General features: G+C 40.5%; 1 protein-coding gene across 1 annotated transcript in view; it reads left to right on the top strand.

Moving 5' to 3' along the window:
• The window catches only part of LOC102237082 (VPS10 domain-containing receptor SorCS3-like), a 210,630-nt gene that overhangs the window by 171,361 nt on the left and 13,061 nt on the right, over positions 1-26,208 (top strand). Inside the window, exons 11-22 of the mRNA XM_005797660.3 lie at positions 626-728; positions 2,501-2,577; positions 4,778-4,869; positions 6,043-6,150; positions 6,857-6,974; positions 7,049-7,182; positions 10,531-10,644; positions 12,005-12,176; positions 18,364-18,550; positions 23,182-23,315; positions 24,147-24,270; positions 24,727-24,839. Of these exons, the coding sequence (XP_005797717.1) occupies positions 626-728; positions 2,501-2,577; positions 4,778-4,869; positions 6,043-6,150; positions 6,857-6,974; positions 7,049-7,182; positions 10,531-10,644; positions 12,005-12,176; positions 18,364-18,550; positions 23,182-23,315; positions 24,147-24,270; positions 24,727-24,839 (1,476 nt within the window). The remainder of the gene's footprint in view (positions 1-625; positions 729-2,500; positions 2,578-4,777; positions 4,870-6,042; positions 6,151-6,856; positions 6,975-7,048; positions 7,183-10,530; positions 10,645-12,004; positions 12,177-18,363; positions 18,551-23,181; positions 23,316-24,146; positions 24,271-24,726; positions 24,840-26,208) is intronic.

Genomic DNA, 26,208 nt, shown 5'->3' with positions numbered 1-26,208 from the left:
GACTAACAAATCTTTTTGGCTGCTTTTGTTATTTTAATGCTTTTCTAGATAAGAAATAACTTCTGCTTTTTATTTATTTAAATAACTTGAGGTGATATGGTAACTATGCACTCACTGGCCATTTTATTAGGCACACTTTGTTAGTATCAGGTTTGACCTTCATTTGCCTTCAGAACCGCCTTCATTCTTCATGGCAAACATTCAAAAGTGTCTTGGACAATTGTTTTGGGATTTTGGTCAATAAACCATAAAGATGCAGCAGATGCTGCGTTTAAACTTTACTACATTTAGATCCCTAAATGGATTTAGTTCCCTGCCTGTTTAATTAGTTTGTTAGGAATTTATTGATCTAATTAAAAACAAAACAATTATATACAATAGAAAAGATATGCAAATCAATAAAATGGAAGGCAGCAGAAAGAAGAAAAAATCTTATAACATCTTTTATCCTAAAATTACATTCAAACAATTCATAAAAACAAAACTAAACAAAAACGTCAACTCTAAACAATTTGTATGGATTCACATTATTCTATTTCATATTTTTTCAGATCGTTATTTAGTGATTCACATTGTGTTTTTCTTTGTGCTCTGTCATTAAATGCATTTTTCTAATCTTCTTCAGCCATCTTGTTCCCTTCATCTCCAACTGCAACTGTCAGAGAACCCTTACGTGTCGGGAACGATCTCCACCAAGAGCTCTGCTCCGGGGATCATCGTTGCCACAGGTGAGAGTTTAAGTTATTATCCTGATCATGTCTCAGTTTAATGTTACACTGCAGCTTCTTCACTTCTGCCACAGTCATAGTGTTCAGGGTTGTCTCCCTGATTGATGACATTTAAAGTCATATTGAATAAATTAGAACATTTGTTCCACTGAAGGTGTTTTGTGAATTAAAAGAAGCACCGTTTATGTAGGTATTAAACATTCTTTCATTGAGCAAATATTTAATTCAATTCAATTCAAAATATTTTATCTTAAAGGGAAATTAAGTGTTGTAGCATCATCATCATCCAGGTATCTTCAAAGAGTCGCTGTGCATGGTGATGCTTTGGACTAGAACGTAGCAGTCAGTCCTGCAGCTGCAGAGGCCTCTGACTGAAGAGTGTTGCTGTATGCTAACAGGCTCATTACTGTAATGACATGATGGCAGTTTCGATTCCAGGCAGTAGAGACGATATCCCACAGTAACATGTCCTGGATGACACCGTCAGTTGTTGGGAAGCTCTGCTAATCCGGCTCATTTGCTTTTGCCGCTTTAAATCTAGGGATTTAAAGAGCAGCTAGAAAGACGAACAGAGAGACGTTGGAGTCGGGGTAAACATAGTTTGAACTTCGTTTCACTCTCTCTGCTCGTTGGTCCTGCTCTGCATCCATGATGTCTCCTTTTAACTCCTCTGGGATTAAGGGATGTAGTTCAGGTATTATTTGAGCTTTTAAGATGCTGATCAGCTGCTGTTGGCTGTAAAACACCTCGTTGCCACAGTTACACGTCATAAGAACCATCCAAAAGAAAAGTAACAGCAAATATCTGTAAAGCTGCACAGATCCAGAACCAGAGGGAATAATTGTCCAAGCAGCAACGAAGGTCTAACAACAAATCAGAAATAACATGGCAGAAATGCCCCACCATGCAATTCTGCAAAAGAATTTCTGTATTTAATCGTATTATTTATTGGTCTGATTTAATATTCTAAATGTTTTTAAGGAGAAAATAATCACAATTAACAGAATAAATCCTTAACGTCAGTCAGTGTGTAATAAATCTATAAAATGTTTTTCCATCTAGGGAATACTGTAACAAAAACTTTTCTACTGATTTATTTTATTTTCTGTAAGGTTATCAGGCAGTGTACATGATCACGAAGCAATTCTGTTTGTTTTCTGATTTGTCTGCAAAGGCAAAAGAAAAGTGACGGTAAATTGATTTTTTTAGCAGGAGTTGCCTTTTTAAGGAGGGTGAGCACATTTATGATTTAGTGTGTTTTTCTCTTAGGTGTGTAAAAATGCTGACTAAACGTTCACCTCTGCTGCCTGGACGGCTCGGTGTGTGCTGACGCGTGTGTTCGTCTTGCTGGCCGAGACTTTGCTTTGGCACGGCAGCTCACTTTACCCGCTGCGCCTTTTAAACCATCAGCTGGTGCAGAGATTATTTTACCAACATGACAAACACCATCCAGATCAAACACATGTCTGCGCACTGAGCCCCGGCCAAGACAGCGGAGCAGATCAACACAATAAAACCAGTTTGCCCACTTCAGGCACACCAGAAACGGCACTGGAGGCTTGAATTGTAAGCCTGCAGCGAGGCTGCCACAAGGAGAGGAGTCTCCTCCGTATCCATTACAGGGGTTTAGGAGAGATCCTTGGGAGTATTTAAGAAATATTCAGCTTTCTTGGAACATAAATCCTAAACATCACATGGTTTGTGCAGCTTTTGCAGCATTTTATCTCTGATCCCATTGTGGTTTGATTGTCATATTCTCATTTCCACTGCAGGAAATATTGGAGCAGAGCTGTCTTATAACAACGTTGGCATGTTCGTTTCATCGGATGCAGGCAACAACTGGAGACCGGTGAGAAGAACAGTAACGTTTCCACCAGCAGCTCACTGAGCTGGGAACCAGTATGAAACTTTTGTAACTCTGCAGGAATCTGTAACCAAGTTCCTCTTTACAACATTACATTACATTACAACATGGATAATATGGATTCTTAATATCTAAAAGAAGAAAGAACTAACTAATGTTTTTAAGGATGGATTTAATAAAATTTAATTAAAATTTTCATTAATATTATTTTAGGATGCAGTTGTCTCCTCATTAGGTTGGAAACTACTTTTTACATTTTCTTCCTCAGACATGAAAGTCCTGTTCATGTGTTCATACTGTTTTTGCAAAAACCTTTGTTTTCTTTACTTTAAAACATAAGAATAGAAGTAAAATGTCAAAAAATGACGACATGGTAGGTATTTATCAAAAATTATAAGTTGTCTTTTTTCCGAAGTTAAATATCCATTTGCAGCTGTAAACGAGTTTTAATTGTGTGGACAAAAGAAAAGGCTGCAGAAATACCTGATCATTAGCATCATTATTTTTATACATTGATGAGCAGGAATGGCAACATTAACATTCTTTTGTCAACTTCTACATGAACTGTGACTAAAGTTGGTAGTTTTGGTTATTTATCAAATCATTTTTAAAATGACCCTGATTGGTTCTTTTAGACTTAGACTGACTTTATTATCTTTTTGCATGCACAGGGTGAATACAGAACGAAATTTCATTGCATACGGCTCAGGACAATGTTTTGAGGTTCCAATGTTGTGAGGTTACTCCAGAGTAAAATAAAATACAGTATAAAATATGAATATAAATATAAATATAAAATATAAAGTGCAGGACTGACGGTAAAAAGGAAGTTATTTAGCTCTGTACATGTGCAAGGTATGAAGTGGAGACCAGATTTTGAGTGCAGTCCAGTTAAGAGTTCAGCAGTCTGATGGCAAGTGGGAAAAAGCTGTTTCAGAACCTGGTGGACCTGCACCGGATGCTGCGGAACCTCTTTCCAGAGGGCAGCAGGGAGAACAGTCCATGGTGGGGGTGTGAGGGGTCACTGACGATGTTTCGGCCTCGGGACACGCAGCGCTGGGATGAAATGTCCTGAATGGAGGGAAGGGGGGCCCCGATGATCCTCTCTGCTGTCCGCACCACTCTCCTCACGTTCTTCCAGTCGGAGGCGCTGCAGCCTCCACACCACACAGAGAGGCAGCTGGTCAGAATGCTCTCTATAGTGCTTCTGTAGAACGTCTTGAGGATGGGCATCAAAGTAAATTCTGTTCTGATGTACATTGGAAACCCACCAAGATCTGAAGGATTTGTGAAGATTTATATGAAATGTTTCCATTTTTTGTTAATTATTTAAATCCATCTGCATAATGTGTATTAAAACAGCACTGAAGGCTGAACTGGAATATCATTTTCTATCTTGTAATACTTAAAATAGATTTTTTTATTTAACCAGTAAAGTCAGAGTTTTTCCTTGCAAATGTTTTTTTATTCAGTAACTTTTTGACTTTGGTCAAAATAAACAACGTATTTTTGGAGCCACACAAGCAAGATTACTATTAATTAAAAAACAGCTTGTTTTGTAATTAGAACAATTTAACTTTTATATTTATGTTTAGAATATTTTCTTCAGTGGGACATAAAAAAAAAAACTTGCGACATACTGACAAAAATATAGTTTTTTTAAATAAATATGCCTTACATTATTAGTGCCATCATTTGTGGAAATGTTAAGAATATGTTTTATTAAAATACTTGGGAAAAAACTTCTAAAAACTTCTTCGTATTTTAAAAACTTTTCAACTTTGTAGCATTTTTGGCTGCAGTTATTAACCCTAACTCCTGTTTTCTAACTATGAATCCATGAAATGTTTACAGTGCTTCAGTTTTTCCACATTTACAGGGATGATCAGTACAAACAGTTCAGTTTTGACCTTCATGTCAAAGGCTGTGAATACTTGTACAAATGTTATTTTTTGGTTTTCTATTTTTAATAAATGTGCAAAACATTAAATAAAAATCCACATTGTTGTGTTTGTGTGTTGAGTTTTGAGGAAAGAGATTAATTTCTTTAAATGTAATTCTTGCTGGAACTTACTGAACAAAATGTGGAAAAAGTGAAGTGCTGAGAATATCTTTGTGGTGCAATGTAAATAAGTAAAATATATGATGTTTTTACCTTTTTATTCCTTCCTGTTTATCTTTGCAGATTTTTGAAGAAGAGCATAATATCTGGTTTCTGGATAAAGGAGGCGCCCTCGTTGCGGTGAAGCAGCCGTCTGTGCCAACCAAACATCTCTGGTAGATCCTTTAAACAAACTTTGTAGCACAAGGTTCCTTTTTTAAATTGCTTTTCTGCTCTGAATGGTTATGCCAATTTTAAATCAAGCTTTTTATAGTCCAAAGAAAGAGCATGCATGTTGCACTTGATTCATTTACGGTTGCACTTTGTGCACCGTCAGATGCAAAGGGCTGCAGCCAATCTAATTTGAAAGATGTGAATTTTTTTCCCCCAAGCCAATTATCATTAGGAGTCGGAAGTCTGACCCCCTCTTAGGGTTTTCATTAACACGTTGCCTTCCTCTTGCCAAATCGAAAACGTACGCCGTGCCCCAGTGCAGGCTAATCCAAGTGAGACCAGATCCGTTCACCACTTGCTTTTGCACCAATTTTGAAATTAGTTTTAGAACCAGTGAAGTGTGGCCAGCTGGGTTTTTGTCTCCCTCCCAATTTAAGTGAGATGATGCCGGGAGAAAAACCTGAGTGCTATGAAAAGGCCTGTGTTTCCATGGAGTGGTAAGTCTTTCACAGCCAGTGTGCAGTTTAACACTTCCTCTGGCTCAGTCCTAGGACAGGTGCACATCAGTGCTTTGCTGTTGTCACTGCTTTTAGCCAAGTGACAGCAGGAGGCTTTCTGAGGCAACATGGAGGGCTTTTCTGTTTTTTTCACTCCATGTCACACTCAGGTACTTCCAGTTGTTCTCACCTCAGCACCGATGTTGATAAGCTGTCAGAATCAATAAAGCCCAGGAGCCGATGATGAAAGTTGTCCAATTTTTTCGCTGTCTCATTCTCCCCATGCACTCTTGTGCTCGGGACATGAAACACTTCTATTCCGGTTTTGTTTTCTCACCTCGGTGTCAACTTTTTACCCGGGACAAGACATGGTTTCATTTTCCTTTTTGACACCCCAAACTTTCTCTCTTTTCATGTTCTCTGAAGACGTTTTCTGCTTCTTTGCTTTGATATTTGGACTGACGTTCTCCTAAATATCCCTTTAATGTTCAGCAGTTTGATATTTACTCAAAGCTACAGTAGCTAATTGCACAGAGGCTCTGAGACGGCTCTGTTGAGACAAGCCAGTCATTCTGATCCGCACCTAAACCCTCCCCTATGACCAGAATTAAATAGGGAGCGTCTGTTTCCGCGCCGCCGCTGATGCCGGGTTTGTGACGGGAATGCGATGTGACACAGGGTCAGCTTTGATGAAGGGAGGCAGTGGACCCAGCACAGCTTCTCCTCGGCGCTGCTGTTTGTGGACGGCGTGTTGGTGGAGGCCGGAGCGGAGAACCAGATCATGACGTGAGTCCAACAACACGCAAATCATCCAAATGTATTTTAAAACACGTTATTGTTTTGTTCTAGGGTACTTTATGGGCCGTTTAGATGTTGTGTTTGGCTGTCATCTAAAAAATATTAAAAAAGAAAACGATTTTTGTGGAAGTCTTTATTTACAGTAGTTAGACAGGAAATGGGCAGAGAGAGAAAAGAGGAAGAAATGCAGCAAAGGTCACAAGGTCAGGAATCAAACCCTGGACAGATGAATTGAGATCTTTTATTTTTCATAGATAATTTTGTTTTCTGCTGTTTTTCATATTTTATTTGATCTTGTTGAATCGTTTGTTTGGGGAATTTTGACCGGGATTCTGTCACTGCTCTTAGTAAAGTCTGTTGTACCATTAAGTCTAGAAAACAAACTGTAACTAAAGAAACACTGGAAGTTCCTGATGATGAGCTGCAAGCTCTGGGCAGTTGCTCTGAGTGTAGAAGTACTCTGTATGTACTGCAATGTTCCAGAAAACGCCTCGTATGTTCAGCATACGTTCCACCAAAGTTTTCTGTAAATCCAGAAAATTAACCATGCATTTCATGAAGGAACTGGCTGCAGTCTGTGTTTCTATCCTGTTTAAATTCAAGAATCACATTGAGAAAATGAAAATGTTGGTTTGTTGCTTAGATTTAATATTGAAATCCAATCATTTTAGAAGGCCCTTCTTTGCTTTTGCAGCTTCTTTGGACATTTCAGCCACCGCTCTGAGTGGCAGCTCATCAAGATAGACTACAAATCCATCTTCAGCAGGAAGTGCACCGAGGAAGACTACCAAACCTGGCACCTGCACAACAAGGTGAAACTCATACTGAGCAGCCTGCAGTCCTTGATGTGAAACGTCTTACTGACAGCTCTGTTGTGCCAACACAGGGCGAGCCGTGTGTAATGGGTCAGAAGCAGATTTACATGAAACGCCGGCCTGGAAACTACTGCATGCTGGGAAGGGACTACTCCAGAATCCTCTCAGCTGAATCCTGTATTTGCCGAGCTCATGATTTTGAATGGTAAGGAGACGCACGTCTTTGTTCAGTGGCTCTTTTCCTCATAATCGTGGAGGAGGATTATGTTGCTCTCCATTGTCTGCTGAGGAGAGCTTCATTAACAGGGGTATTTGTTCTCCAACGCTGCCACACATGTAGAAGTTTCAAACAGGCATTTTTCTTTTTCTTATTAATCCTTTCAGGAATTTTCCTCTGCTAATACTTGAATTATTCTCAGTGGATGCTGTCAGATATGATTGAAGCTCAGCAGGTCATTCATTGGGATACTGTGCTCAGTAAAAACATGAAAACATATCTGTCCTATTAAAAAGCAGCTGCCCTTCTGTACCAATTTATTATTTTTCAAGTACATCTGTGCAACAACCATTAAATTCCCTCTTCAGTCCACTCAGATATGCTCTTTAGGGCTGATCTGTGAGTCCTGCAGGCTAACAAGCAGCAGCAGTAAACAGGCAAATAAATTGCGCAGATTGGAAAAAATGGTTGATTTGACCTGCAGTCGGACTTTCTGTGTTCTTCTGCACGCACTCGTCTCCTAATGATTTTTTAATACCTGCCTTATGAGTGAACCCAGCAAGCGGATACAGATTTTGTTAGGAGAAAGTTACCGTAATTGATGTTTGCTCTAGTGGAAAATACAGTGACAGCAGCACGGGCAGAATGACGACCAGAGACGCTTCCAGCCAGTCTAACAAACGGAAACTGTAAAATGAACAAAGGAGAGGAAGCAACGTAAAGCAGAGTGAACGCTGGCAGTTTTTACTTTTTAGTTTGGGCTTTTATTTGACATCCGTTGAAACTTCTGATTACTTTTCTAAACATCTGATAAAGCCAATAATAAAAGCTTTTGTACCTCGGTTAAAACATCACGTTTTTATAATAAAGAAATGATTTCAATGTTTAATGTAGCTTATTTCAAATATTATTCAGCTGACAAACTGTTCACACATAAATAAATATTTTTTTGGTATTTTTGCTGCATGTCACTTATAGAGAATCTGATCCATCACAAATAACATCCAACTGACCTAACAGGAGTTTCCTGACATCTTCCAATTCACATTCTGTAAACTAAGTTATTGTTTGCAGGAAGACTATAATTAATTATTTTATATACTCAGAAGTATACATGGATTTTAGTTTTTCATGGCCGTTTGCAGACCCTGACTCCCATGATTACTGGGGATCCACTGGGTTCCCCTCTGTGCATTAGGTTGTGCTGAGAGTCCAAGCAGGTTTGTCCATTTTTCCTCCTGAAAAGCTGTTTCTAAACGTTCCATGCATTTAATATATTCTTGGTGGCTTTCAGCTATGCACCACTGCTCTACTGGTCAAATGAATCCCAGAATCTCAGTTTTTCCAAAAAACAAATTTCTTGTGAGCACTTACTCAGATGTGATATAGTTTTATCTGACCATCATCATGTGACTCTTCTTTCTAGCAATATTACTGCATGGATGTTTGTCTTTGGTTCAGTTCACTTGTGTTTTCTGAAGTTGTAGTTCACATCCTGGAATTAGTTCACGTGTCCAAACAATCTGAGAGAGTTTGAGAATTTTAGGAGGGTAGCTATTGTGAAGTGATGAAACAAGGTGTAAATAGACACCTATCAAATAAAACTCCACACTAAAGCTGCATTGTTTTTGATATTTTCTTGTTTTTTGTTTCCTACCAGACTTGTTTGTTGTCAGACTTCCTGTTTCCATGCTGAGGTTCTCCTCTCATCCAGTCTGTCTTTGTAGCATCTGTTAGCAGCCTGTTGTGCTCAGGATTCTGCTCAGACCATGTGGGTGTGAGAATAGTTTCAATTTGTATGCAAATCCAAAGCGGGTGAATTTTTTATCTTGTAATGACAGGGAACAGAAAAAAAAAAACGGTCCAAACGTTCAGCAGTTATCTAACTCGTGTTTATAGAAGAACACCAAGCGAGTGCTAATTGGTTCATATTTAACACGTTGAAAGTTGCTTTCTTTTTCCAAGTCTGGTTTCCTGGTACTTACTTCTTACAGAGGACTTTTCCGCAAATGCCTAAAACATCTAACTAATGTCTCTCATCCGTTAACTAGGTGTAAAACTCGAGGAACCAGGTTTTTACATCTTCAGCTGTTTTCATTCCTGTTAAACTAATTTGCGATAAGTTACAGGTTTCTGGTTTAACTTTTTTAGCTCCTAACTCCCAGCAGAGCAGGTGGTAAAAACTCAACCTGCACTTAGATTTAAGGATGAAACTTTTGGCTGTGAAAAAAAAACAAGCTTTAATTCTTTTGTGCTAAAAATGAAATTAGGTATGAAAATTAAAAGTTATTCAGATGTTTAATTTGAGTAATTTAATTTTGTTCTGTATGCTTATCAATATTTTTTACAAAATATTAATATCAGAAATCACAAGTAAAAATGCCAGTATTGTAATAAATTATATAAAGCTGATGGTGCAACAGGCAGGCAGAGTCGTCTGACGTCATCGTACAAACTGCTTTGGGTTTTGTCTCCTCATCAATAATAACTCAGGTCAACAAATCTGTTGTTTACTGAGCAAATGCTCTAAATTAAATTGTTGTTTCTTTATCTTCTCCATTGGAAATGCTTTCTGCAGGGTTTTTAGTATTTTATCCAAAGAAGACAAATTAGAGCCAAACAAGGGAAAATACCAAACTCTGGAAAATTGATTGACGCTTCTTTATCTAAAACAGCTCAGATTCTACATTTTGCTTTTAAAGTATGAAAGGTTTTTTCAAGTTCTCTCATTGTTCAAATTGAATAGAATAACGAAGAACGTCACAACATCACAAGCAGGATACTTTCACCCCAACTTTCTCTAGAATCAATGCATGAAAATCTACAGCAAATCACATAGGCTACTGACAGCTCATACCTACTCTATACAACTCCACATAAAAACTGAACAATCCCTTTATGGACAAGGTGCTGCCTCCCCTGACAGATTGTTAATGACTGGTTCACACTGCTGTAATCCTAGGATTAAAGTGCGCTAGTCAGCTGCTGTCTTGTTGGTTCTGTTTGTTTTGGCTCAGTAATTACCTGATAAATCAACGTCAGGACCTTGATGAGAACGGACACTCGCCCACCTTGCTTGGCTGCATGTAAATCACAGGCTGAATGGAATCTGTGTGGATTAAATGTCATTATTTACAGTAACCTCTCCTCTCCGGCAGGTTGGGTGTCCTGGCATGCTGGACCCCACGCCTCAGTGGGGGGTTTTCAGCAGAAGAAGCTTTAATCAATATGTAATAATGATGCGGATGGTGACAGGCAGGCCAGATGAACAGAAACTGTCCGTTCACACACTCCGGTGCTGATCAGGCGTTGTGGATGTTTTCTCTCGTCTGACAGTGATTATGGATATGAGCGGCGAAACGACGGGAACTGCCGGCCGGCCTTCTGGTTCAATCCGTCCTCTGTGTCCAGAAGCTGCAGCCAGGGTCAGAACTACTTCAACAGTACAGGGTAGGAACTGATTCATGACACCTGTCTGCACATACTGAGTCCACAAACCAAAGTCTTTTCTAGGCTTTCTGTGGCAGGAAGTGGAAGCTCACAATCTGTTTCCAACTCACTTACACTCCTGCAAATGGTTCTTTAGAAACGTAGGATCATTACAGAGGACAAATCAAACACTTTTTCTGTTTTTGTTTTCTCTCTTTGAGGCGCTGATGGTAGATCTTTAGATTACTTTGTTTACTTCATCTTGTCAATCATCTCTAAATCTCATTCCTCCAGTGAACCAATCAGCTGCCAATCACAGTTTCCTCTAAAAGGGAAATTAGTGAAGACATCATCTCTACCTTTTGACTGCTGTAAACATTACAAACTCCACACAGACACACTAATAATGGAGAAACTAGCACAACAAGGATGAATGTTAATTTCACTTTCATCTGAGGCTTAATCACAGAAACCTGAAAACATAGAGATGCTGCTTTTTTAGCTGTTTGTTTTTTATTGGAGGACAGAGGATGATTAATACAGCACTGATGTAAACTGAAGAAGCTGCTGGGAATATGAAGATCCAACAGATAAGAAACCGTTACAACTATTTTGGGAAAACCGTCATTGGAGAAATGTTGCATTGCAGAAGCAAAAACAAACAAGCAACAGAGAATTAAATCTATTAAAAGCAATAATATATAAATTAAACACAGATTTGCTCATTTGGAAAAGGTAATATTGTTATCAAGTTATCTGTTCACAAACAAAATCTTTTTATGTGTTAGAGCTGTACATTTGATAACTTATATTTTGTAATAATGATTGAAAAACAGATTTAATATTTCCATATTTTTCATATGCAACAACATTTAATTTTCCTTTGGGACCAATAAAGTATTTTTTATTAACTTTCAGGCATCCATTTGTGTAAATAATTTCATATAATGTTTCAGTTGGTGATAAAGTTTTAACACGCCTCGCCTGCTTCCAGCAGGGCGGCGCTGTGGATCTGGCTCCAGCCTGTGATCATTTCCCTCTCATTGCAATGCGTCGTGTCTCTGTTGTTCCTCAGAAGTGTGTCCTGCGTGTTTCGGAGGCTCCTCAGGGAACGGACACCTTCCCAAGCTTAATCACAGCAGCAGTGTTTTATTCTCTGCCGCACTGATTAAACTTCCTGCCGTGTCACAGCCTCTCACACAGCTTGTCTTGTCAGTTGTCATCTAGTCCCAAACGCTGTTAACAGAAAACAGCCACACTGTGCTGACTCCAACCGTTTTCTGTACACCACCGGCTCACGCAGCAGGAAATTAGTTTAAAACTACAGAAAGCTGATCACCGCGGTATGAAATGAAGAGTTTCTCCGTGTTTTCTTCCTAAGGTACCGTAAAGTGGTGCTGAACAACTGCACCAAGGGCGTTAAGGAGATGTACACGGCCAGGAAGCAGCAGTGCCCCAACAGGCCCCCGAAAGGACTCAGCCTGGCCACCAAAGACGGGAAAGTCACCGCCAACATGGGCAGCAACGTCACCTTTGTGGTGCACCTGGACGAGGTGAGAGGTCCGACGGCACGAAGCCGTCACCTGACCACGTCCAGCTCCTACCTGAAGATTTCTAGGAAGGATTTATTGTTTCTAAAAGCAGCGGTTCGGCCACCAGGGGTCAGGGAACAACAGATCCTGAAGTGCAGATCGTTTATCTTCCCTCCTTATGGAACAGTGTGCTAAAGATGACATGACTTAAACTTCATTACACATTTTTCCTCTAATTTGTAAATATGAAGTTTATTTTATAACTAAATAAAAAAATTTTCAGCGCCAATCAATCAATTTATTTAAAGACTTTATTTTTATTTTATTTTATGATGTCAGCAGCAAGTATAGAAAACCCAAATTTGATTTATTTTCCATCAAATTGTCTTCAATTTTGCTGCACCTGCTACCAGGTAGTGACAACAATATCTGTAAAATTATGTTAAGGTTTAGTGGAAGGACAATACCTAGAATGGCTAACAGTTTGAAATAAAAACAAGGTAAGCTCAAGGTTTTGACCTGACTGCAGACATCAGAGCTTTAGATGTTCTGAGGTGTTTTGTGATCTGCTGGATGAGTTTTTAAATCAAAGTTAAGTGATGAGGGGCCCTAATTTCATTTATTTTTATTTTTATACCGTCCTTGTTTTATTGATAGCTGTAATTATGGATAAAATATTCTACAGTTTCCTTTTTCACATAGAACTAGGCTGCTTTGGATAAGTTTCCCCCAAAATACATGAGATCATTATTTGAAAACTGCATTTTGTACATTTTTTTGGAACTTTGTATTTCATTTTGGTCAAACCTTCCAGCAGATGGAGCAGAGACTGAGACAGAGGTGTGTGATGGAGCCATGCATGCATCGTTCTGTTGGTAGAACCCAGAGGCGCACATACTGGATCCTCAGTAATGTCTGCTGTTTTCTTGGAAGGTTTCTGCTCTCTGCCATGAGCGCAGTCCGTTCCCTGCACATCGCCCACACCAAGCAGCAGCTCTGAGCCACGAGCAGAAATAAAAGACCCCACCAGAGACCCTGTTAGCGAGTGAGCGGTGCTGCGCTCAGTCAGGCTGCCCGGTCACCAGGAAACCGTTTCCACGCCTCTCACTCACAGTGCACTCAGCTGGTCTGAGCTGCAGGATTTGGGAGTGTTTTCTGCCACCGTTCTCCTGGGAACGTGTTCAGGTTCTGGTTCTGTATCAGCAGGACGAGTTCAGAACTGATGCTGGTTGTCTTTCACTAACTGAGACCTCTGGGAGGTGAGCTGGGGGAGGGCGGGCAGATGGATCTTTGTGGCTTCAGACTTATTTCAGAAAATTCTCTTGATGAATTCAAAGTTTTAATTTATATTCATGAACCTGGAGATGGCTGCATTTCTTGGGGAAAGAAAATGGTACTAAATATTTCATGAAAAGAAGACTCTTCAGTTCACTTAAAAATAGAAGTAGGAAAAAAAAAGAAACATATTTAGGGATTTAATAAGATCTGCACGTCTTCTGCTTTTTGTTTTGTTCCAAACCCTTTTATGCAACACAATATTTACATGCACAGATGGATTCAGATGGATTCAGTTTTTAGAAAGCAGTTGGCAGCTCATGCCTGAATCTCAGTCGACCAAAGCTCAAACAGTTCCTCCCTCATTCTGCATCCAACACAGGAGGATGGAGAGGCTCACTCCTTTTCTCCTCACCGTTTAAATGTTTATGGCTCATCTTAGAGCACAATTAATTCTTCTATGAGAGCTTTATCGAGAAAAACTTCATAACCAACCAGTTAAATGGGACTTTGGGAAACACTTCTATTCTTTTTTCAATCTAAATGAGTTATTTTGTGTTTGAATAAAAGATAAATAGGGGAATTTAATTTTGGATTAATAAAAATAACAACATTTTAATAGTTAAGGAAAGAAATCCCAGGACTGAGTTCAGTCAAGATGCTTTATTTCTACTGAGATCTGCTGCAGCCACTGATGCCATCTGACCAAATCCAACCAGCTGGAATGTCGTCCAGTTTCCTGTGTAGCTCACGTCATTCCTGGGATTTACTGTTGAACCAGATAATAACAAACATGACATCTCAACCTAAACTGTCTCTGATCAGTAACAATCACCAAAAAATATTATATTTGCTATATGACAGAACAGTAAGAGTATCTTTAAGAGCCAGGGACCCAGACCACGTCCAATACTTGGTCTGATAAATAAAACAATGGAACATTTTGCTTCATATCCTACCAACATCTGGATCACACAGCAAGATTTTAAAGTTGTCAGTTTTCAAAACCTGAGATTATACAGCGATTTAAAAAAAAGTCTTTGACAAAAGACAAGACGATCCAACATGTTGGATGTCCCTGATGTCAGATCAGAGCGGACCAGATCAGGCTTAACACACAGCAGGAATATTTCTTATGATTGATTATGATTTCCTATGATCTTATGATCTGAAGAGCCGCCCAGATAATCGGGGCGTCCTTAAAGTTGTTGGAATGGCAAAAACCTGCATTCAAATCTTTCTGTGCAAACCAGGCGTCAATGGTAGCAATCATGATGACCCTCTTTAGGGTGAATCAGGATGTCCTGCTGAACAATGTAACTGTAACTGGGGACAGAATGACCAGATCAAACTAGAAATGATCAATTCATTGGTTAAAGTGATGCATAGTGTAATAAAACAAATCGTAAGTCAGTCTCTTTAAAACGCAGCTTGTGTTGAATGTTTGCAAACCAGATCTTGACTGCTGAACATACAGCAACTTTAGTTGCTCCAAGTGATTCATCTTTAAAACAGCAGGTAGGAGAGATTATATGAGATTGTGACACTCATTTAGTTTTGACTGGATAAATATTTCTTTTGGTTCAAAGCTGCAATGAATCAGATTTGGCTTCTTTTCTGTTGGCAAATCAGAAACATCCGAATCTTTGCCAGCTTTCTGCTTACGCTGGAGTGCAGACACTGACAGCATGATTTGTTGTTTCTCTGTTTCAGAGACTGTATTCTCCCTAATAACTGCATTTTTTTTAAGTCAGCTAGTACTTTTTTACCTTAACTGTACAGTTGGCGCAGCTGGTAGCGATGTTGCAGAAAAAGGTCCTGGGTTCAAATCCCGGCAGCATGTGGCTTGAATTTTCTCCCTCCAGGAACTCTGGCTTTCTTTAAGAGTCCAAAAACATTTCTGTTAGATCAATTGTTCTCCATGTATGATGCAATATTGCAATGGCCTAGTCAAAGTCATGACCTCAGTCTGATTGAAAATGTGTGGTGGAACCCTTTGTGAGTTGTGCAGAATCAAACGTCTGATAACGTTACGAACTGAAACGATGAGCTGATGCTGCCTTGGCTTCACTCACTGCTTCGTGTTTCTGTCACCTCAGTGTCATCCTGGGAGGATTTATTTTTTAGCATCGCCACATTTGGGAGAAAATGTTCTACAGTTGTTTTTTTACATGTTTTTCATTTAGTGAAGCGAGATTTTGTCTCAGCGGGAAACCAGGAGGATTTTTTTTCCACAGACGAACTCTGTGATTGAACATGACAGCCACACCAGGCGACTGAAGGTTCCCAGCTAAAATATTAACCACAAGTTCATTTTCAGGATCTGTGAAATCACAGCTTAGGATGACTCACCCTGACTTATTTTACCAGAAGGATATTTATTGTTTATTAGAGATACTTGGACTTGTTTAACTTTTATTTGCGTTATTGAACCATCAGCTGAACCACTGAGTCTAATGATGTTGCTTGAAACAGCCTGAAAGCATTTGGGCTTCCAGGCTGTTTACACCACATTCAGGCTGTGAGGCCAAACTGGAACCAGGTGTGGTTTCTGCTGCAGGAGCTGATCGGTAACACCGTACGGACTGAGTCACAGCAGAAACTTATTTAGTTTGTGAAGCTAAATAAGCATCTGTGCATGAATCTACCTGATTTTTCATATTTTTTATAAAACAAAGTCTGGAGGACCATGTTAAGATTGGTATTTTATATTTCTAAAATATATTTATTTGTACTTTGTCTATTTTCTGTGAGCATTTGATGCTGAAATCAAATTCCTTGTTTAAACTCGTAGATTATTTGAGATGAGCTGAGAAATGTTTGCTGGTTTTTACCAGTAAAGTTTTCTTAAACCTCCTGTGTGAAAATGAAGGTGTGTTTCCACCTTCTGATCTTAGCCTCGCCCAGCTGTGTTGGTGTGTATGGACCACATGAACCTTTCCAGCATTTAATGATAGAAAATGAGAATATTCTTAAAAAAATAGCTGCATACATTTTCCTGTGTCTTGGCTAACGGCTTGCTTATTTTTGCAGTGACCTTTGCTGCAGAAATTCATATTATCAGGTCTGCCTGCAGCAGATATAAGCAGAACATTTGTTCTTTTGTAGTCACACATCATGCTGACACCGTAGGTGCAGGTCTAACACCTTAACAAATGCTGGCCTCGTGTTTCCAAATCCCTGTCGGCGCCCACAGCGCCGCTGTCACTGGGAAGCAGCGGCCGTGCTCCAGCCTCAAGGCTGCACGCCGCCGTGTGTTTGGATCCACGCTGCCCTTGGAGACTCGTGGACACAAAGAGTGACATTTTAGGGAGCCGGGTCAGCGTCACTTTGATGCAGATGAGTGAATCCCAGGATGGCTCATATAGGCGGTAAACACAGGATGCGCCACAGATGCTGACTGGCGTTGGTGCCACCGAGCCAGAGTCTTGTTTGGGTGCCAGCTCATTACGGTTCCCAACAATACAGAGTGTCAAACCCAGGAAGCTGAGCTGCTTCCTGTTCTGTTCATTTACTTATTAAAAGTATCAGGTTCCAGGCAGAGACAGGAAAATTCCTGAAAACCTGCATTTTCACACTGTGGTCTGGATAAAAAGAGAAAACCAGTAAAAACAAGAGAAGAGGTTTTGTTTTGTGTTCTCTGGTGGATCTGCTCTTCTAATCGATACAAATGAAGAGTCGCAGCAGCGTTAAGGTGAGTTCTGCTTTATGGTCCTCAGGCGGATAATCTATGATTATCAGACGAAAATCTGATAATCATAGATAATCACAGGAGGCAAACGCTCTGATCAATGCAAACACCAAACAAGGGAAAATAAAATTTCCTTCACACACAACACAACTTATTTACAAATCAGCTGCACACGAAATTCTGAACAAAATGTACAGTTTAACATAAATCAGTGGTTTGAAGATATAGAGATATAGAGCCGTAATATTAATCTAAATATTGCTGAAAAATATGTAGATTTTGATCTTTTATGTATTCTTTGAAAAACAAAGGCTTGTTGCTTCGGTGGCCAACATGGACATGATCAGTTACTCAGTACTTCAGTTTGCTTTTTATAGAATACATTGGAAACATTTTGGCCTGAAGCCGATTAGAGAACAAAAACATCAAGACAACACAAATATCCTCAACAACCAATGAGCTGTGTCTCAATTTATGGATGTTTTTACATGTTGTAACATTAATGTAAAAAGTGTTCTGTTATAAATAGTCTTCAATCTAACGGAATGATTCTACCGTTTTCTTTTGAATTTGATGTCAACGTTCCTAATGAAGCTGTAGCTCTGACATGTTTTTCTCCGTTCCATCATCTCTTGGTTCTAAAGCTGCTTCAAGCCAAGACTTCAGCCTTAAACCACCTTCCTGTTCCTGATTGATGCAGAAATGCTCAGTTAGACTTCGGTAACGGTTCTGTTCCTCCTTAGTTAGATTTTACGCTTCTGTTTGTTGGTGTTTCTCGTAATGATTGACAGAACAAATTTGTTTCTGTGCAGAGACTCCCTGAAGGTGACAAAACTGATTCTTCTTCACTTTCTGTGTGCCAGTTTGACTTTTCTAATTTTGGCCAAAACGTAATGCATAGTGGATGATTTATGATGAAATTTTAAAAGGCAATCAACTAAAATACGGAGACAGAGACATTACGATGCTTTTAGAGGCTATATTTCTTAAACCCTTTCAAACATATTTGATGTTATGTTGACTCGTGTCTTTATGATGTTGTGTTATACCAGATAGGTGCCTTATTTTGAGCTCAGGTCTTTCCATCAGAGAGGAAAGCAGCATCACATTTGTTATGTTTTATGTGGATTTTTGATTCCAAATGAAGTCATGCACACAGTGATACCTTTAAATCTGTCTTAAACTTTATGTTTCAGAACAATTCTTTCAGAGTAAACCCATCTGTGCTCTGCTGTGTCTCAGGGAGACTCTTTGAGGACGAACATCCAGCTGGACTTTGGCGATGGCACAGCGGTCTCCTACTCCAACCTGAGCTGGACGGAGGAGGGCATCAAACACGTCTACAAGTCAGCGGGAATATTCCGAGTCACGGCGCTGGCAGAGAACACGCTGGGCTCCGACACCACGACGTTGTACCTGCATGTCACATGTGAGTTTTCACAGAATACTGACCATACTTTACAACGACACGCTTCAAGAGAAGGAAGGGAAACTAAATCTGAAAAGTGTGGCATGCATGTGCATTCAGCCCTGCTCAAATGCAACACCTTGCCACCATTGCAGTATAGTAATTGTGGGCTCAGCATTATGTGCAGAGCCAGTCTTCCTCTACACAAAGCATCATGCATTATTTTAGCTTCTAAAATAATAATCCATGTTTAGAACGTCTTCATAGCTCAGTTCAATCCATCATCTGAGTGTGGAGAGAGGATGGACCACCTGCAGACCGATCATGCCGGTCTCATGAACGTCGTCTTGGTCGGCCAATAGGGGAGCTTTAATCAGAGAAGCAGCCAAGAGGCTCATGCAGGGATTCCCCAGAAACTAGATAAACCCAGTGGTAGAGTCACTGGGGCAGCTCACCACCAACCCACTATCAATCCTCCATCAACCCACTATCAACCCACCATCAACCCACTATCAACCCACCATCAACCCACCATCAACCCACTATCAACCCACTATCAACCCACTATCAACCCACCATCAACCCACCATCAACCCACTATCAATCCTCCATCAACCCACCATCAACCCACCATCAACCTACCATCAACCCACCATCAACCCACTATCAATCCACCATCAACCCACCATCAACCCACCATCAACCCACCATCAACCCACCATCAACCCACCATCAACCCACCATCAACCCACCATCAACCCACCATCAACCCACCATCAACCCACCATCAACCCACCATCAACCCACTATCAACCCACCATCAACCCACTATCAACCCACCATCAACCCACCATCAACCCACTATCAACCCACCATCAACCCACCATCAACCCACCATCAACCCACCATCAACCCACCATCAACCCACCATCAATCCTCCATCACCCACCATCAAACCACCATCACCCCTATCAACCCACCCTCAACCCACCATCAACCCACCATCAACCCACCATCAACCCACCATCCACCCACCATCAACCCACCATCACCCACCATCACCCACCATCAACCCAACATCAACCCACCATCAACCCCATCACCCACCCTCAACCCACCATCAACCCACCATCAACCCACTATCAACCCACTATCATCTCCATCAACCCACCATCAACCAAACCACCATCAACCCCACCATCAACCCACCATCAACCCACTATCAACCCACTATCAATCCTGCATCAACCCACTATCAATCCTCCATCAACCCACCATCAAACCACCGTGGTTTTATATCTAAAAAGTGTGAAAAATACAAACATACTGAATGCAATTTTTTTTTTTTTTAGTTTTCTAAATATTCTTAGTAAATATAAATATTGTGGGATGCAAAATTCAAGTATTTTTTTGTATTCCGTTTTCTTGAGTTTTCCCACAGTACAGTTTTGTTTCGTTATGTTTTGCTTTCCTGATTTATATGTTTGTTTATTCAGGGTGAGAAGGACATGTGATGATCTCTGGTTTCATTCACCATAAAAATGCACAAAAGGAATAACAAAACTAAATTTAGTTAATGGAAACAACTAATTCAAAAAATCTTTTTTTTTTTTTTACTTTCAATGACTGGAACCAATTTATTCATGTGTGACTTTCATTTCTTATTTAATGGAAACGTGAAATTGAGTGTTTTCGTCATTGGCAGAATATTGAAAGGTTTTACAAACATTTGAATTGGAAATGCAGCTATAGGTGGTCTGGTTCATTTCTAATAACTTTTATGGAGTTGCAGCCCAGCTAGTCCCAGAACACACACTGAGCGCTAAATATATTTACTTATGTGCTAACATCAGTTTCACTATACACTCAACATTAACCTCTTAAAGTGTCGTTTTGCATATTTTTCATTGTTGAAAATTAGAATTTTGTTCTCGAGCAACTTACCTGGTAAAACAGAGGAAAATATGATTTATGTTGTCATCTTTATTTAAATACATGCATACTTTCCACATTTTCATCTTCCTAATTTTGCATTTATTTTTTTGGTCTTTTATATTAAATCTCAAATAACTCACATAGTCTGCACACTTTTGACCTGCAGCTTCATCTTCGTCTTTTCCTCATCATATTTCATGATGCTTCTGGTGCTAAAGTAACTACAGATCAATAACACTCTGTTGATCCAAGCTAAATTTGTTGAAGAATAAAGGTGCAGAATGATACAGGAGGTTATAGAGGATAAATCAGCAGCTATGCTCACAGATTTTGACAGAAAAGGTCATAACAGAGTTGCTTATGAGATGTTTTCGTGTGGAGGGAAGCAAACTGAGAGGGAGGCCTTTAAGGGCAGCGCAGGTAATGACTTTTATCAGGATCCAGATCTAGAACAATTGCTAATTTAAAGCAGAAGCAGGTTTTCGCACCGCAGCAAACAAAACAAATTACACAATTGTCATGCTTCGCAGCTCCACTCAGACACAATGGAAAAAAGGATTATTTTAGCACTCTGAGGGAATTATACAAGCTGCTTTCAGTAAGTGTTAAATTGTCTCTTTGTCATGTTATTGTTTCCCTGATTCGTTCAATCCATTCTGATTTAACCTCTGCCGTCCTCGTGGGTCACCGCGCTCTGTATTAATACATTTCTGACAGCCGTAAATTCAGCTAGGACTGTGATACCTTCAGGGAGAAACGCCAAAAACTGCAACTGTTTCTCATCTCGACATATTTAATGCCAGATGACTTTCTCAACTTCTCCCGTTTAAACGGAAGAGCAAACCCGAGCGCAAAGACACACCAAACATCTCAAAGTGGGGATAAAGATTAGTTCTGGCTAAAGAGGATGAGTGTGAGCCAGACGAGCAGCCAGGCCACAACAACACACAAACAGATGCGGTTAGCGGCCGACTGTGCATGCAGCGTGTTGCATCTGTCCACAGCAGGAAAGTTCATCCTGAGATTAGTGGAAAGCAGCTGTGAGCTCCGGCGGCTCCCATCAGGTTCTGCTAGCAGGGAGGTTTGTGGCTTCACCCCAAAGGTATCATGTCAAAAATACCTGATGATTATTTTGTTTTGGCACTAACAGAATCAACATTGCCTGTGAATTAGTGGGGAGTTTCTGCTGTCACTATGTTATGCCTGCAGAGTTTTGACAAGCAGGAACCGTTTTGTTTGACAGGTTTAATTTGAGACACCGGGGTGGATCGCTTCAACAGATTCACACTGTTTTATGAAAATAAGCAGCAGTGCTGTCACAAAAACAGGACAAAACCGTCTCTGTATGGACTGGTTTCTACAAACGGTGCTCTGTAGCACCGACCTGAACGTCTAAACAGTTTGTGTCCAAGATGTGTGGGGTCTGCAGAGATAACCAGTAAAACATTTCAAAGTGGTTTGCAGCAGGTGAAATGATCGTTCACCTGCTGCCTTGAAAATACAAACAAAATCAACAAGAAAATACTTTTGGTTTTAACTTTTTGAAATTGATGAACATCAAGTTGATTTAACAACACCTGGTTCAGTGGTGTCCAAAGCAGGTCCTGGGGGGCCGGCATCCTGCATGCTTTAGTTCCCTCCCTCCCTGGTGGTAGTAACAACCTCCTCAGCATGTCGATGTTCTTCTGAGGCCTCTAATGAGCCATCATTGGATCCAGGTGCATTAAACCAGGGAGAGAACTAAAACATGGAGGTCCCGGCCCTCCAGCAGGCCCCCAGGACCCTCTTTGGGCACCACTGGTCTAGTTGAACAAGGACACATCCCTCCGGCCTCACACAGCGCCCCTCCCCCTCTCACCTCCTCTAGACTAGCAGTGGCAGCAGTTAGCAAACACCTGGTGGAAATCTGTCTGGATCTGAAGGTGACAACACTGATGAGATAGAACTATGTGTCTGGAAAACGTATAATACAACCTTTAACAAATATTAGCTACATAAATGAAATAACTGCAGGGTTCAGCCTGTGAAGCCAGGCTGGTCTGTGCAGCTTTGATCTGGATCCATATGATCAGCTGCATTAGGTAAATTCTTCATTACTGTTTGATGTTGAGTTTCTTGTAACAAGCAGAGTTTCTAGGAACCCTGAGAAGTCAGTTGCCATAAAATAGGTTCCTGTCTAATCGTGAAATCACGTAAACCATCCCTGAGAAGTCTACATCCAGTAAATATTCTAACAGGTTAGACGGTCCATCCATCACTTCGGGTAAAAGCACCCTGAGTCCTTCTGTGCATGACGTAAGGTTCTCTGGGAGTTGATATAATTGCTCTCAAAATGTTTGCATCCATCCATTTTCCTGACTTATTTATCCTGCTCTCAGGATGGAGGCGCAGGGCAGATCATATCCCACAATGCCTCTGACAAGACGAGGTAAAAACAACCCGGACAATCTGACGGTTTTCTCCAACATGTGCAGACTCACAGTCGCTTTCACACCTCTGGATTATTTATGGTTTCACCTCAGGTGCAGAACTTTGGGCTGAGAAAGAAAAGCAGAAACGGCTACCTGTCAAATCAAAGCGCTGAGGATTTGAAGTGTTTAGTCTCTTGGAATAACCTCCACAGCCCCGCGTGTTTGGGATCTGTGATCTCCACTCGGAGCGCTGAGTCTGAATGAGAAAGCCGCTCTCAGTGCTGCCCTGTTTGTTTTGTCCTCCAGGTCCGGTGGAGCACGTCCAGCTCCTTGCTCCCTTCGTGGTGATCAGAAACAAGGAAGTGAACATCACAGCGGTGGTCCTGCCCAGCCAATCACGCACTGTCACCTACTTCTGGTGGCTTGGCAACAACACGGAGGTAACTCCTCCATGGCAACGCTCAGGCACCGGCTGAGGCTGCATCAAAAAGATTAAGCCTCAAAAATACTGATGTTGCATCAGACAAAAAAACAAAGACAAATTTAATGTGTAAATGTGCAATTTTAATAAAAGTAGGTTTAACAGATGCTTAAAATGGTTGCTTTAGAGATGTACTTTCAGACTAAAGGCATGCTTCTTTTTAAGATAGATTCTCATTTTTTCATGCATAGTTGAATTTGTTTTCCAATAAAAGCCTGAAAAGCCTGCTGTACATTTATATTCAGCCTCTGTTACCCCTAAATAAAGTTGTCTTCTAACAGCGGGGTTAGGCTCTAAAGTGATGAACTTTTCCCAAAGTTCTGATCAATCCGACATCTGAACCCAGACAGAAAATGGACCAACTGCAGTTAAAATCTGCCTAAGCTGAACAAGCAGATAATAAATCAGAGAAGCATCCAGGAGTCACAGTTTTTTAAACATAGAGCATTTCTAAGGCAACTAAAGGCAACATAGTCACTTGATTGTGCTATAAAGTGGCACTTTGTGCCTGGAAAATGCAGAATATTGCCAGTTCAAGTTGTTATCATTTTCACAATTTTGCACTCCCACAAAAAAGTCAGTTGCACCACACCGCTTTATTTCTAACACGCTTAACAAACAACATAGCAGCTGACTGAAGAGCTGCACAGAAATAAAAGAACAACAAAATAAATACGAACATTTGTGTTTGTAATGTGACATAATGAAAGATGTTAAAGGGGCTTAAATATTTTTGAAGGCACTGCAGGTTTATACAAAGAAACATTAGTTTTTATCTTTGTCCTTGCAGCCGGTGATAACTTTGGATGGAAGTGTCTCATACACCTTCAGGAGTGAAGGGATGCACAGCATCACGGTTCAAGTGGCGGCAGCTAACGGCATCCTGCAGGACACCAAGAGCATCGCGGTCAAAGGTCAGTTTCTGTCTGTAACTCCAGCCAAGAAGAACTCTGAGAGGTTTTATGTTTTAAAGATCCTTCTGCACAGGTTGATTTTTAACAATAACTGTTTCCAAAGTGAAAGAACTCGCACATTAATGAAATCTGTCACATTTACAGTTGGAAATTCCAGAGTTTGTGTCTTAATTTCATTTGGATAGAAGGGAGTGTCTGTGAAATGCAGCGATTTATTAGCAGGAGACAGATTGGATTGAAACTGGAACATTTTCTAATTATCAGGAAGTTCATTCCCTGCACTAGGCCAAAGGGAGGAGTCGGGATGGGGGGTGGGGAAGCCTCTTTTTCTCATCAAGTGTTAAGTACCTGAAAACTCAACTTGAGCAGAATGACATTTTGGTGCAGCTGTCTGAGAATAATGGCCTCAGATCTCCGTGAACTAATGGCTGATTCTCCCACATCTTTCCTCCACAGAATTCTTCAAATCTCTGCTTTTATCTTTCTCCCCGAACTTGGACGAGTTCAACCCCGACATACCCGAGTGGAGGCAGGATGTGGGGAGAGTAATTAAGAAGGCTCTGCTACAAGTGAGTGATTTTCATTTTGACTTCCCTTCAGTCCGTCTCTACCTCTCCGATCCGTCCTCTCTGTCTCGGCTTGCTATTTCACAATTATCTCCCAAACCCCCTTTCCTGCCCAATACTCAACGATGCGACGAGTGAACTCCCTCGGGCCACCCTACGATTCATCATCAGACAGGTGTGAAGACGCCTCTGCTTTCCTTCGCTCCCTTGATAGCTTCATGATGACTCCAGTTCCTTAATTTCAAAAGTCTCCGATAAAATTATTCCAGAACTTGGGGCACAGGGGTTTTGGTGGAGACCTGAGTAATGATTCCTGTCACTGACACACATATTGTATGTGGGTGTGTGTGTGTGTGTGTGAGCTCGATTGTAGGAGAGCTTCAAGTGTGTATGTGTGTGTGTAGGTGGCCTATCATTGTTAAGTGCCACTCATCTCCCCATTCACAGCTCATGAATAGCTGGATGTATTTGATGGTGGTGCTTGAAGGCATCTTAGCAGCAGATTGAGCATTACAGCTGCAAGTGGAGGTGATGGGGGTGGTGGAGGGAGGAGGCTTATAGCATGAGATCTCATGTGCAAACCTGATACCCCCAAAAATCACATTCAAGCTTTTCATCCGGCTCCTTTAATTAGTTTCTATGCATCCAGGTGTAACTCATGCAGCGACCATTTCTCCGGTCAAACAGAAGCTGCTCAAATCTGATTTTTTTGTTTTGTGTGGTCATTCATGCTAGTACTTAAATTTGACCACAATCAGACCTCTCTGTTTACGACCCCAAAGCGCCGCACATGCGCAGAAGAAGAACATTGACGTAAACAGCAGCGCTCTGTTTATGGAAGAAATATGGACGCCGCTGTGGATCGATTTGATATTCAGCAACGAGAGTCGACAGTTATGTCACAAAATCACTGCAGGACGAGGGAAGCCAATAAAAAGAAAACACAACTAATAGCGATGGCGTTTGTGGAGCATTGTCTGGTACTTCTGTAGAGTCTGTTTGGATGTGCAGTCGGAACCAAGAGTGGTGGGATTGGGATTGAGATTAGAATGTGATCCACTTCAGTGACACAAACTTCTTTAATCATTTTTGAATTCTGATTTTCAGCCGTTGTTTACATCCAGATCTACAGCATCTGGATTTTTCTGGTGCAGAATAATGACACTTGTTTCACATCATTGATGTCAAATTCAGATTAAATGAGACCTGAAGCAGAAGCGGGACATAAAGGCCAACCTAAAAACATTTCTGCTCATAATCACAATCATTTTAATGTCCTTTTTTTAATAACAGACCTGAAAAATGTTTTATTACATTAGCTTTATAGAAATTCTATTTGACAATTAAATGAGTATGCTTAAAGAGTTCTGGA

The sequence above is a fragment of the Xiphophorus maculatus genome, chromosome 5 (genome assembly GCF_002775205.1).
Source record: "Xiphophorus maculatus strain JP 163 A chromosome 5, X_maculatus-5.0-male, whole genome shotgun sequence".
NCBI classification, from domain to species: domain Eukaryota; kingdom Metazoa; phylum Chordata; class Actinopteri; order Cyprinodontiformes; family Poeciliidae; genus Xiphophorus; species Xiphophorus maculatus.
This window is presented reverse-complemented; position numbering and strand designations above follow the sequence as displayed.